Raw genomic sequence first — 12,989 nt, 5'->3', positions numbered from 1 at the left:
TTCAACCTGAATACATGGGCACTTGCACAAAAGGCCAGGACAGACAGGCAGAATCTTGGCAGTGGCCCCTACTTTTTGTTCTCCTTTCCCCCCATCTCCTCCATGGACGCATGCCACAGATGATGATTAGGACTCCCTCTTGGGGTGGCCTCAAGGCTTAGAGTTAGACCCAGGACTCCATTCCACAGATCCATGGGCAAGCACACAGGAACACCTTCCTCTCTGCACCCCCACTCCTTCACCTACTGCAGAGGGATTTGAAAACTGAAGTCTTTCTTAGAGGCTCAGGCAGCTTTTCTAACTCTGCCCCGATGCTCTAGAAAAAGCCCCGGAAAGAGGCGATAAAGGGTGCCACCCAGCGCTGAGGTTGTCTCGCGCCCGTGTCCGTGCTGTTGGTGGGGTGGAGAGGAGAGTGCCCGAGGGGAAGAGAGTGCAGGCCCAGCTCGCTGGCAGCCCTGTAACCGCAGACAAGCCACTTGACCCCTGGTCTCAGTTTAGGAACCTGTAGCAATGGGTTTGGCCTCCTTCCTCCGCTGCGAGCGTCGCCACTAGGGAGAGGCAAAGGCTTGCAGATCCCCTAAGTCCCCACTCAGGCAGCGCACCGCCTGGGGCTCGGGTAAGGTGGGACCCTCGCCGGACGGGGCAAAGGCAGCGGAGGTCTGGTTCCGCCGCGGGCCGGCTCCAGAGGGGACACTCCCGCCCTGCTCCCGGCCCCCTCTCCGCCGCCGGGGTCCCGGTTTCGAAGAAGCGGAGTCCTGGGCTTTGGTGACGCGGAGCTTCAAGTGCCGCCGCGAGGGGGGAGCAGCGAAGAGGAGCCCCCCTCCCCCGGGCGCCCGGGCGTGTAAACGTGGGCGGCGGTGAGCGGCTGCCCTCCCCTCCCCTCCCCTCCCCTCCCCTCCCCTCCCCTCGCCGCCTCCCCTCCCCGCGCGGCGCTCCCGCGTGTGCGGGTGTGTGAGTGCGTGTGTCTCCCTCGCTCCCTCCCGCACGCGCTCCGGCACTAGTGCAGGCGGCCGGCCGGCGGCTCCCGGCTCGCTCGCTCCGGCCGCTGCGCTCCCCGCCGCCGCCGCCGCCGCCGCCGCCGCCGCCACCGCCGCCGCCTCTGCAGTCGCAGCCGGGCATGGTGAGTGAGTGAGGGCCGGCCGCCGCGCGCCCCCCGCCACAGCCCGCTCCGTCCCGGGGAGTCAGCCCGCGGCGGGAGCGCGCTGCCGGGCCGGCGGCCCGTGCGCCCTCGGTGGCCGGCGCGCAGGGCCGCCGGGCCCCGTCTCGCCGGGGGCTCCGCGCCCCTCCGGCCCCGAGCCCGGCTCCTCGAGGGCTGCGCGCTCCCTCCCCGCCCGCCTCCCGCCCCCCGCCCCGCCCCGTGACCGGCTCCCCGTCTTGTCCCGCAGGACCCGCCCGGACGGGACCACGCCGCCGCCGCCACCGCCGCCGCCGCCGCCCGGAGCCGCGCTTCGGGTCCCGCCTGAGCCGCGCCGCCGCCGGCGGGGGATGGGGCTGCCCGGGAGGCGCGCCGAACCCGCAGGGGGAGCGCGGAGCCGGCGCGCAGCGTGAGCGCCCGAGCAGCCCGCGCCGGTCCGGTCCGTGCGCACCGCGCGCCGCCGCTGCCACCGCCGCCGCCCGCGCCTCGATGGCGCCATCGCCGCGGCGCCGCTGACCGCACGCGCCGCCAGCCCGGCCCGCGTCGCCGCCCTCGGAGCCCGGCGGCCGGGGAGCGGCCTGCCGCGGAAGCCTGCCCGCGCGCCCTCCCGCCCGGCCCCGCCATGGCGCTGCGGCGCCTCCTGCTGCTGCTGCTGCTGCTGCTCTCGCTGGAGTCCCTGCACCTGCTGCCCGGCGCCCGCGGCGCCCGCGGCCGCGCCGCCAACCGGACCCTGAGCGCCGGCGCCGCTGCCGTCGGGGGCCGGCGGCCCGGGGGCGCCCTGGCCCGGGGCGGCCGCGAGCTGAACGGCACCGCCGCCCGGGCGCCCGGCGGCCCGGAGGCGGGGAGCCGGCGGGGGCAGCCCGCGGCGGCGGTGGCGGCGGCCAGCGCGGCCGTCACCTACGAGACGTGCTGGGGCTACTACGACGTGAGCGGCCAGTACGACAAGGAGTTCGAGTGCAACAACAGCGAGAGCGGCTACCTGTACTGCTGCGGCACCTGCTACTACCGCTTCTGCTGCAAGAAGCGCCACGAGAAGCTGGACCAGCGCCAGTGCACCAACTACCAGAGCCCGGTGTGGGTGCAGACGCCCAGCACCAAGGTGGTGTCGCCGGGGCCCGAGAACAAGTACGACCCGGAGAAGGACAAGACCAACTTCACCGTCTACATCACCTGCGGGGTCATCGCCTTCGTCATCGTGGCCGGCGTCTTCGCCAAGGTCTCCTATGACAAGGCCCACCGCCCTCCGCGGGAGATGAACATCCACAGGTGAGAGCGTGTGTGTGAGCGGCCGCCCGGTGCCGGTCCCCGGTCCCCGGTCCCCGGTCTCCAGCCTCCCGCCGAGCCTCGCCCCTCCTAACGTGCTTCCCCGGTCCTCCTCACACTCGCATCACCAACCACATCGCTCTGACTCTCTGAGACCAGTTTTTCTCCCTTGCTTCCTTGACTTGCAAATAAATCCCAGCTTGCTTATTTCCACCATTTCTTTAGAGTCCAGAACGCATGCTTTGATGGTAGGGGGGTTACGGGGCAAAGTAAGGATCCGTGGAGCCCATGAAGTTTGAGTCTAGGAATTTTACGAATTCTATAACCCTGGATGGAGGGGTGGGGGGGGGGGTCCAGGGTTCAGTTTTCAGGGCAAGTGGGCACTTTGGGGGTAGGCTCCTCTTGCATTTGGTTTTCTGAGCCTAACCACATCCTCTTCGGTCTAGAATATTGAACAATGTTGGAACCTTACAGGAGGGAGTACCAAGTGATTTGGTATAAGCTGCATATTCCCTGTGTGGGACTGGGGGTGGTATGGAGGGGATGACTCCCGGGGAAGAAGGGGTAAAGATTTCTCCATTCCATGTTGACCAAAGGCAGATGGTGTCTCTTCACTGCCTCCTGCCCAAGTGGGATGCTTATTTTCCTGCCGAGACTGGAGGACTTGGTCTTTCAAACCCTGTTGGCAGAACACTCTGAGTTAACATACTTGCTGTGTTAAGCCCAGTGGGCAGCTTTTTACCATTTGGGGGGGGGGGTGGCGTGATGGGGGCAGCCTCCTCACAAAACTTAGGCCAAGAGCTCATAATATGGCCGTGCATGGCCCCACCCTGACTGCCTCCCACCCCACCGCCCTGGCTCCCAGGCTGTCCTTAGGGAAGTCAGAGCCCAGAGAACAGGAAACTAGCCTCTCTTCGCAAGTCACGGACCGATGCCCCCAGGGGAGGCAAAGTTAGCTTCCATTCCCCTCCTGATGATGAATGGCTGGACTTGGTTCAGCGGAGTCTTTCAGGGAACAAACCCTGCCGCGGGACATGCCCCCATTTTTCGTACATAGTGTGAGCACTGCCCTGGTAACCAGGACCCCTCCTCCCCCAGACCAGTCCTGCTACTGAGTGTGCCCAGCAGGCCCCCACCCCGAACCAAACAGCTTAAGCTCATTTCTATTCTTTCGGCCTGAAAGCCTTCTTCCCTTGCTGCTGTGGACATTAATCAGCCGTACCTTGATGAAGAGAGAGAAAGGCAGATAGAAATTTCTGGGCATGATTTTTTTTTTCTTCCTTTGAAGATGTTGAGAAAAGATGATACTCTGGCAGGTTTTATTGAGTCAAACACACAACGTGTGGGTATTTCCATACTGACAGTACATACTTGGGTGTTAGACCTGGGTGCTTCCAGAAGCAGACCCGTGTATAATCCTCACTCATCACTCCGAGGTGCCACCGTCCCCCATTCCCCCCATCTTATCTATTAGGTAGGGAGTCTGTGCCTGGCTGGTCCCCGGCATGGATGGAGGCATTGTGAGAAGTGGTGTGCCGTCAGTCCGTGTCTCCTTTGGGTCTGGTCTGGTGAAGGGTTCTCGCGCTTGGCTCACCTTGGAAAGCAGAGAAGACATAGCCTGTGGGCAGGCACCTTCCAGAAGCCGATGTACCTTGTCCTTACCGTGCCTCTATCGTGCCTCTACCTACCTCCAGGCCCCAGAGCCTTGTTCCTCTTCACCTTCTCCTGGGCTCCTGACCTCTCATCCCACCTTCCCCTGCCCTGGCTGTGGCCTCCTGCTGGTGGATTCCCACCAATCTTTCTTTTGGTTTCTTTCTTTTCTGAGACTTTATTCTTTTCAACTGAGCTGCCCCCTGCCCTGCCCTGCCCCTGCCACCACCCTACTGAATGGATCCATCAACACCTGGGAGGATACTGATGATGGTGCTTGGATGCTGGTGCTGTCCTCTGTCCTACTGGTTTTGTGACCCTGGACATGTCACTGCCCCTCTGGGTGTTTTCTCCTCTCCTCATCACGAGCCCCCTCCCCCAACCCCAGACTTAGGATGACTCGTTCGTGTCCAGGTGTGTGGCTCGGGGACCGTGATGGCATTGGAGCAGTGTGGAAGGGAGCCGAGTCAGCCTTAGACCGTGATGTCAATATGGGATGTTTCTCCCTCAAGTTCACCTCCTGATTTTATTCAGTTCACAGCTTCTCTGCCAGCAGCCGTAGTGTTGCCTGCTCGGTGCTTTGGAAACCGTCACACGGGGGCCTGTTCGGTGGGGGACAATGCCTGTCTCTGCGTTCGGGGGAAGGGGCCAGAGCACGAGCCATCCCTCGAGGACACTCCATGAGTGACCTTGGGCAGGGCGGGGGGAGCTCAGTGTCCGGTTCTGGGTGACTCAGGCACCCTGGCATCCCCCCTCGACCTCTCCCCTCCCCGGGGGTGTCAGGGTGAGTGTGCACAGGGCAGGGAGCTGCTCCCGACTCCTGGGCACGTTCCCGCAACGCATCTCACTAGAGGTCACCGCTTGCCCTTCTGGTGGGGGGTTTCGTGCAGAGGGTCTCGTTGGGAACCGCAGTAGGGAAAAGGGAAGAGAATGAGTTTTCCCTGGGGAGAGTGGGGAGAAGAAAGGAGGCACCCTCTCTAGGGGTCAGCGGAGGGCTGCGTGTGCGGTTCCATATGCCTTGAAATAGTTCAGCAGAGACATTTCCTTTCTGAAAAGGCGAAGGATTTATTCCAGCATGTGAGCCTCTCTCCGGAGATGGTCGCCGGGCAGGCAGGGGCTGGGTCCGAGGGAGGAGAAGCACCTCATGGGAAGGGATGTTTGTGGGAGGGTCAGAAGGGTTGAGGGGGAGGCCGCTGCCCCCAGATCGGCCATCTGCCTCCTCCTGGTGTCCCCAGGCTGGCCGGCCCTCCGCCTGCTCGTGGCACACATGCCTTAGAGCCCGGCTTCGTTTCATTGCTCCGGCCCCCGCAGGGAAGAACAGATTTAGTCTTTTCCAGAAGTGATTAGACCTTGCCATCCTGTTTCTGTGTGAGAAGTCGGTGTTTGTAGGGGACACTCTCAGCTCTCGGGGGATGTGAATGGGGGGGGGCAAAGCCACCCTCGGCTGGACCCCGGAGAGGAGGAAGAGACGGACGGCCACAGGGACCAAAGGTTGAGCCGTGCCCTGGGTCTGGGGAGCCCCTGGACTTGGGGTGCCCACCTTTCCCAGCCGGGGCCCCGTCTCCCACCCGGATCGCTACCTCAGTTTCCCCTGTTCCCCTTCCCCGGGCTGAGGCTCAGACTGATAAACCACAGGCACACATCGAGTCTCATACTGAGCCTGAGTGGTTTCTGCATTACTTCCTGGGGCTGTCTGTCCAGCCACAGGCTGCTGAGCTCCCTGGGGAAGGGGGCAGGGAGCAGGGGCTTCAGCCCAGGAAACGGCCCCCTCGGAGCTGCCTCACATTCAAACCTGTTCCCTCTTCCTCCTCACCTGGAGTCGATTCATTAGTGTCCTGGACATGGGACTCCCCAAGCAAGAAAGTGGCCTTTTTTTTTTTTTTTTTTTAGGGACTACTTAGCAGCTGGACCGGGAAGATATTAGGGTGCTGTAGGTGTAGTTGCTGGAGGCAGGGCTGCCCCGGGACCCTCCCACTCTACAGAGATGGAGGGGATGCAGGAATTTGGGGTGGGGGTCGCGCTCAGGGTAGCCAGCAGAAGAAGCTGAGCAGGTGTGGCCAGGAAAAAGGAGACGTGTCAGGAGGCAATCCGACAGCCCGCAGGGAGGGTCCTCCGTCCTTGGGCTCCTCTGCTTATTTCTAGGGAAATCAAGAGAACACTGTGTTCCACCTTTTCTCCCTCTAGAAATCCATGGAAAACCCAAAGGGGCCTGGTGGGTGCTTGCAGACCGTATCGCTCCGATAGCAGGACCCCTTTGCCCGGCTGATTTCGTGAATTCTCTTCCTGGCTTCGCAGGCAATGAATTGTCACAGCATCCCCAAACACTCCTGTTCCTTGGAGCACTGCAAGCTCACTGTAATGAATTGATCTAAACAGAGAGTCAACTTGTTTTTTAGTTCAAATAGAGCATTTGGAAGGACAAGGGGGAAAAAAATCTTGCCTTGGACTGAAGGTCTGAGCCTTGCTTGTTTTCTGTTGCCTTGGAGGGGAAAAAAAATGCATGCAGGGAAATTGTAGACGAATTTAAGGAGGCTTCTGGAAGAGGGGTTAGGGAAGGACACCAGGAAGACTGGAAGAGGCAAAGATGGCAAAAGGAGGGAGGTAATGGGGTGAGAAGCAGATGCGTTTCCCAGGTCCTGGGCTACAGGCAAATGCCTTTGGTTCCACGGAGGAGCCCCGCTCACCTGCTGGGGGGCGACGTGTGTCTCAAACCATATAACAGAAGCCTTTAAGGTGGGTGTTACCTTGGACATATAAGGCCGGCAGAGTTCATTCTGGATTTAGCAGGTCAGCCGTGCAAACTGCTTTACCAGAATCTGGTATGTTGACAGTTCTGCCTGGTCTGTTGCTTTGCTGCCTTCTTGTCCTCTCCCACCCCGCCCCAGCCCGGAAGGCACGCCCACGTGTCTCCCCTCCCCACCCACAGCCGCACCCCAGGCTCCCAGCGCGTTCCTCGGGACTTATCTGCTGCTGAGATACCAAGAGTTTGCCCACACTGCTAGACCGCCAAGACCCAGGTAGAGGAAAAGTCCAATTCACTGTTTTCAACCTATTTTAATAGGAGATCAGATTGATTTGGCAGTTGGTTCCGATCCAGGGGTTCCACGGCTGAAGAAGTGAGCTGATGGACAGAGGTTAATTTCACCAGCCCTGGGTAGACGTGCCCACAGAGGATCCCGAGTAGAAGGGAGCTACACCAAGGGAACCGTCATCCTTCCCCCTGCACTGCCCGATTTCTCCAGGGCCTGCCAGGATCAATTGCCCTTAGATCTTAACTTTCTGGCTGCCTTTCCATAGTGAGTGCGAATCCCCACCTCAGGCTGGAAGGGGCAGCCGGCCACTGGCCGTGGGATGTTACCCGTCACCTCCCGCCTTGCCCCCGTCCCCCGTGCAATGTGCTGCATAATCTCGTTTTAAGATTATGGTGAATTCAGGTCCATCTTGTCTCACAATATTGGTGATATCCCTTGACGACATGCATCCTGTCGTCATCCATCCTGTCGACATCCACAAAACTGCCTTCCGAATTTGCAGGTGACATGTCTCAGATTGGCGATGGGGAAGGGACTAGACTAGAGCCTGGGTTAAATTTGTTTTTTAAATGCCTTCTGATGTGATTTTTTTTTCTCCCCCTCTTTTCTCTGTCTTGGGAAACGCCAGCCCATTATTTTTCCCTGAGTCACATTTCCGACCTCATGTTTCTAGTAGGTACGGCAGACACGGAAGAGGGCTTGATGCAAGGGTTTACCCACAAACCCTCAGAGGGTCTCCATCTCTTGGCCTTGAGCAGACTTATTTCACAACCGTTCAGGATAGATTTCTCCCTTGTCTATTCTTCTTCTTTTAACTCTAGAAGTCAAACCAAAACGTCCTGAAGAGGCAGACTAATACAGTTGCCCCTTAAACAACACAGGTTTGAACTGCATGGGTCCACTTGTACGCAGATTTTTTTTTTAATTTTAGTTTTAATCTGCATTTTTTAAAAGTAAGCTCCAGGCCTGAGGTGGGGCTCGAACTCACGACCCTGAGATCAAGAGTCACATACTCGCCCGACTGAGCCAGCCAGGCACCCTCAGATTTTTTTTTTTGTTTTTTATGGGTTGGCTGCCGTGTTATTGGGAAGGCTCCCGGTCAACAGTAGATTATTAATAGCTAAGTTTTTGGGGAGTCAGAAATTACCCTTGGATTTTCAACTGCATGGGGTGGGGGACTGTTGTCCCTAACACCTGCCTCGCTCAAGGGCCAACCATCCCTTTTCTTACTTTGTCATCATTATAGAATTGTAGAATTTTTATTGCAGGCCAGTCATGTAGCCTAACTTCCTGATTTTATAGGTGAGGCGATGCCAGGGGAGGCCAGATCACAATGCCAGGGGTCCCCGGCTAGTGGGGGGCGGGGCCTGCGTCCCGGGCCCGCCCACATTCCTGCCGAGGTGCATTTCAGCCCCTTCTTGTGCAGGGAGCACCTACCAGGGCTTCACTTTACTCACCTGTTTCTCAGTCCCACCAGGTAACTTCCAGATGTTTAGAGATGTGAGTGACGGCCTTCTCCCCTCTCTCGCTTCCCTACATTGCTTTGGTCTCTTCTTATTCAGTTCGACCATCCCCTAAAATGATTTCTGTCTGTCTTCCCCCGTCCCCTTGCAGTTTTCTGCAGGTCCCTTTGCAGAGGACGATAACCTGATCTAAACACCATCCTTTAATAAGATCTGAGGGATGCGGAGCCCTGAAGAAGGGGAATGCAATGAAAACCAGAAAGTTGCGAAACACGGTTTTACTCGGTGGCCGACCTCTGTAATTCAGAATGTGGGCTCTGAATGCTTTCTCTCTCTCCCAGAGCTGGGGAGGGGGCACTCTGAGACCTACCAGGTTTAGTGAGTTTCAGTTTTGCCAGAGACCACCAGAGACCTCCAGGCGCCCTGTGGCCCAGTGTGGGGGGGATCTTACCTTTGTTCTCCAGGATGGCTCCTGGCATATATGACAGCTCTGTGAGCCACAGAGGCCCGTTCACTGGGGCCAGCCCTTGCCTTTTCTCAGTGCTGGGCCATGACCCCACAGGGACAAGGTGGATATAAGGTGAGGGGTCCAGAGAAGCTTCTAGAAGGATGGCTAATGAAGCTGGAAATTTAGGTCCAGCCATTCTGTGAAATTCATCTCGATGGCATGCAATTTGGGGCCCGTGTCCTGCAATGTGCCTGATCCTAACTTTGAAAGAACCAGGACGTACGTATCCTAACGTGTCCTCCTTCTAAGCGGTCACCTTGGGAGGCCCCGTGCCGCCTCTTCTCCAGAAAACGTTGCCACGGTTCCTCTCCTGGAAGTGTTCTCGGAGCCCCATGGCATGTCATCTTGACTCTCCCTCACGGCACAGATTTTTATCCTCTTAGGGTAGATGTGATTCTTGTAAGCAGCGATGAGTCACGGGGCTGAGGCCGATGAATGGAGTCAGTGATCGGCCAGTTATTTGCAGACATAAAGGCCGCCTCCAGTAATGAGACCTGCTCTCCTGGGAGCCGCGGCCGCTGTCCCCAGAGGCCAAGCCCAGAGGAGGCGTTCCAGTAACGAATGCCGGCCCTGCAAAGCCGAGCCCTGCTCGCCACGGGGGCCACTTCGCAGGGACCACTGTGCACGCAGAAGGACTCACCAGCCTTAAGAAAACCAGCTTCGTGTCCTATCAGCGTGTCCAGGCAGACAATGGGGGCGCTGGGGAAAGAAAGGAGTTGACTATGTAGGAAAGAGTTCAAATAACTGTCCAAAAAAAAAAAAAAAAGAATGTCCCACATTTCTTCACGAGATAAGTAGACAGATAGCTCAATTTAGATTCCTAATTTGATTCTGAGGGTAGAGGGACCCAGTTTCTCGGGGATGCCTGTGGCCGGGCTTGGGGTCAGCGCTGGAGGGTTTCTGCGCCCTCCCTTCTGTCCTCGTGGATGCCGTCTCCTCTGCGATCTGGTGTTCACATGAGGCCCCTGCTGGGGCCAGACAGCCGTCGGTGAGATAGAAATGTTTGCACGCACAGGGAGGTGGGGCTGCCAGTGAGCATGGCCCGTGGATTCCCAACGTGCATTTACCGCGCCCCTCCCCCCTCCTTGGGGGGTCCCCCCAAGAGTGCACTCGTGGCACGAGATTGATCACAGAGGTGGAGCGAGCGTGGGGCAGGCTGAATTTAGGGGCAGGTGACAGGGGCCTACAGGTGCTGCTTGTTGCCAATTCTTGTCCTCTTTGGAGCTGGGGAGCTGTGCCGCTTGGGGGGGGGGCTGGCATTCCACTTCTCCATCAGGAGTTAGCGGGTGGTGAGGGCTGGGCACTGGTGGTGCCCCCACTGAGTGGGCTGGGGCACAGCCTCTGGCCCTGCAGACCCCGTAATGGGCACTCCTGGACCCTGGGTGGAGTCAGCCCTGCTCTGTGGTTGGGGAGCCCCCTTCCTCCGCTCAAAGGTCAGGATGGGGGAGGTCTGTTTCCCTGGAAGCTTACACAGCCTTGTCACCTGTGCACCCTGGGAAAGCTGGGGAGGGCCAGAGGCCTCAGTTAGAGGAGGGCTCAAGGTCACGTGGATGAAACAGGGAGGGTGGTAGGGAGAGGCTGGTGAGAGCTCTCAGTCTCCAGGGCTTCCTCTGTGCCTGGAACCCTGCTACGCACTTGCCACAAACGGTCTCACTGCATCTTTCCTTCACCCTCTGGGGCTAGGTGCCCAATAAACGGGTGAGGAAATCAACTCAGAGAGGCTTAGTAACTTGCCTAAGGTCACACAGCTAGAACATTGCCAGTCTCCATCTCCTTTGGGGGCCACCCGGCTCTCACCTTCCGAGATGTAAAAGGGTCAGTGATGCTCAGATGCCTTGAGAAAGCAAGGAGCCCTGTGCCCGTGCCCTGGCATGGGTTATCGCGGTGAGAAATGGGGGCACCACTGCCCTACAGATTAGGGTACCGCAGAACCAGACTGGTGGCCTTGCTTACATTGCCTGCAGGGCACAAGGCCACCAGGGTGGTGCAAAGGCTTGTTTTCCAGAATGGATCATGTTGGCTGAGGTTGGTGAAGGCAATACAAAGAAAATGTGAAAAAACAAAATGAAGCAAAACACCCCGATTCCAGTGGAGAGAGAACAACCACAACAAAAACAGCAACCCTTTACCGTATTGGCAGAACCCCAGGGCAATTCTGCACAGAGTCCCAGCTCCAGAGAGTAAGAGAGGTGCGAGGGAGAGGAAGTGATTTGGGGGCAAGAGGATGGACCTCGGGCCATTCCCAGTTTTAATTACTGAGGCCTACAGCTCGCAAACAGCTCCATTTATCATCGCCCGCCTCCCTGCCCCATTCATAACATGCAGCACAGTGAATACAAGACAGTTTCGGCCAGCTCGCTGCTGCTTGCGGCCCTGGTCCTGTGCTTTCCCTGTTTAATTCTCCCAGCCGCGTCTCCTAATTCCTCATTCTTTCCAGGTGTTTCTCTGTTTCTTGTGACCTCGAGTCCCCTGTCCTGAAAGGCACGCTCAGAGGAAGGCATCCCGGGGAACCCTCAGCGCCCCGGGCTTTACCCCCAAACTTCTGTTGTCCCGGTCAGTGGTGGCGGTCACGGCCATGGTGGTGGTCAGTGGCGGGGCTCCCACTCCCTGGCCTGTGATGACCGGGGCAGGGTCCCTGATCGAGGGGGGCACTCACCTGATTGAGGGGGGGTGTGGGAAAAATTTCCCTAACTCTCCCTAGGGAGGGGGGGTTTCCTGGACACCGCTTCCAGTTCCCACCCCAGCTCAGACCCATACGGGCCAGAGGGACAGGAGAGCCACTGTCCCCACCTCGAGATCATGGAGGCCGAGTTCCAACCAGGCCCTGGGTGGCTACAACCTTGGCCCTGCTCCCCGGGCGTTTGGGAGAGGACTTGCTGCTTTCTGCAGGCTTCCCAAACACTCATTATTCCTTGCTTTTTTGGCTTTTGGTCTTGTGTACTGTTCCCATTAGCTCCAGCATTAAAGTCTCATTACTTAGGACATCTGTCCTCTGGACATATTTGCAGCTCCCTTAGCCAAATGTCCTCTTCTGGGAAGGATGCTTTCCATTGGGTCCCCTCTTGGATCTTCCTTCGGTCTTACTGCCCCAGGGAGGAGAGATTTGAACCCAAGAGGGCTTGCAGGGGAGTGGCTGTTCATTTTAAGTGGCTCCTGAGAGTGGGTTCCAGAGCCCAACCATCCCCTCCCTTTGGAGGTCTTGGGAATGCAGACCCTTGCCGTCATCCCTAGGGGTTGGGTGTGAACGGGCACTGGTCCCCACCTCTCAGTCACCGAGGTTGCTCTGGGCCCCCTGGAAGAATTGGGATTCCAGCCACCCTGTTGGACTAGCAGCCGGCTCTCTGTGACTTTTTTGGCTGCGTCCCAAGAAGTTTGCTGGAACTTTCCCAGGGGATGATCCCCTAGAGGCTTGGGGGTGGGGGGCTCTCGATGCGACGGGAAATCACACAGCTTTTCCGTTCTCAGATAATCAACAGGCAACGTCTTGGCCACCCCCTGCGGGAGCGCCTCCTTCCCCAGCCTCAAGCATTCACCAAGACAATCGGGTCTTTTAGCAGAGGGTCTTTCGGCTTCTGTCTCCCTCCCTCTTTCAAGTCCCATCGTGAAAATGTTTCTTCTCCTTCCTCTCGGTGTCTTTGTCCACTGTTGCTTGTTTCTCCCTTCTGTCCTGCTTTTTTCGATCCCTCTTCACTCCCTTTGGGTTGCGTCCCTTTGCTCTCTCTTCCTCCGGCTCTCCTCCTTGAACTTGTCCTGCTGTAACTTCACTAAACTGCTAATCAGAATCTTCTAATGCCGCATGTATCCAAACTGGACCTGGGTGAGGTTGTTTTCTTTCTTCTGTCTGATAAAAATCTGTGATGAACAGATTAATGGCTCAGACAAGACGGCAAAGATTGTGCAGGGCGCATAGACCCTGCGGAAGGACAGATTTTTCGAGC

The 12,989-nt window shown here is 58.2% G+C and overlaps 1 protein-coding gene across 3 annotated transcripts in view; it reads left to right on the top strand.

The window, feature by feature from the left end:
* Positions 1 to 1,757: 1,757 nt before the first annotated feature.
* The window catches only part of SHISA6 (shisa family member 6), a 265,346-nt gene continuing 254,114 nt past the window's right edge, over positions 1,758 to 12,989 (top strand). For all 3 annotated transcript variants that reach the window (XM_048227242.2, XM_048227241.2, XM_048227240.2), the window contains exon 1: positions 1,758 to 2,401. In XM_048227242.2, coding sequence (XP_048083199.2) covers positions 1,758 to 2,401 — 644 coding nt within the window. The remainder of the gene's footprint in view (positions 2,402 to 12,989) is intronic.

The sequence above is a fragment of the Ursus arctos genome, unplaced genomic scaffold, assembly GCF_023065955.2.
Source record: "Ursus arctos isolate Adak ecotype North America unplaced genomic scaffold, UrsArc2.0 scaffold_14, whole genome shotgun sequence".
Taxonomy (NCBI): Eukaryota; Metazoa; Chordata; class Mammalia; order Carnivora; family Ursidae; genus Ursus; species Ursus arctos.
This window is presented reverse-complemented; position numbering and strand designations above follow the sequence as displayed.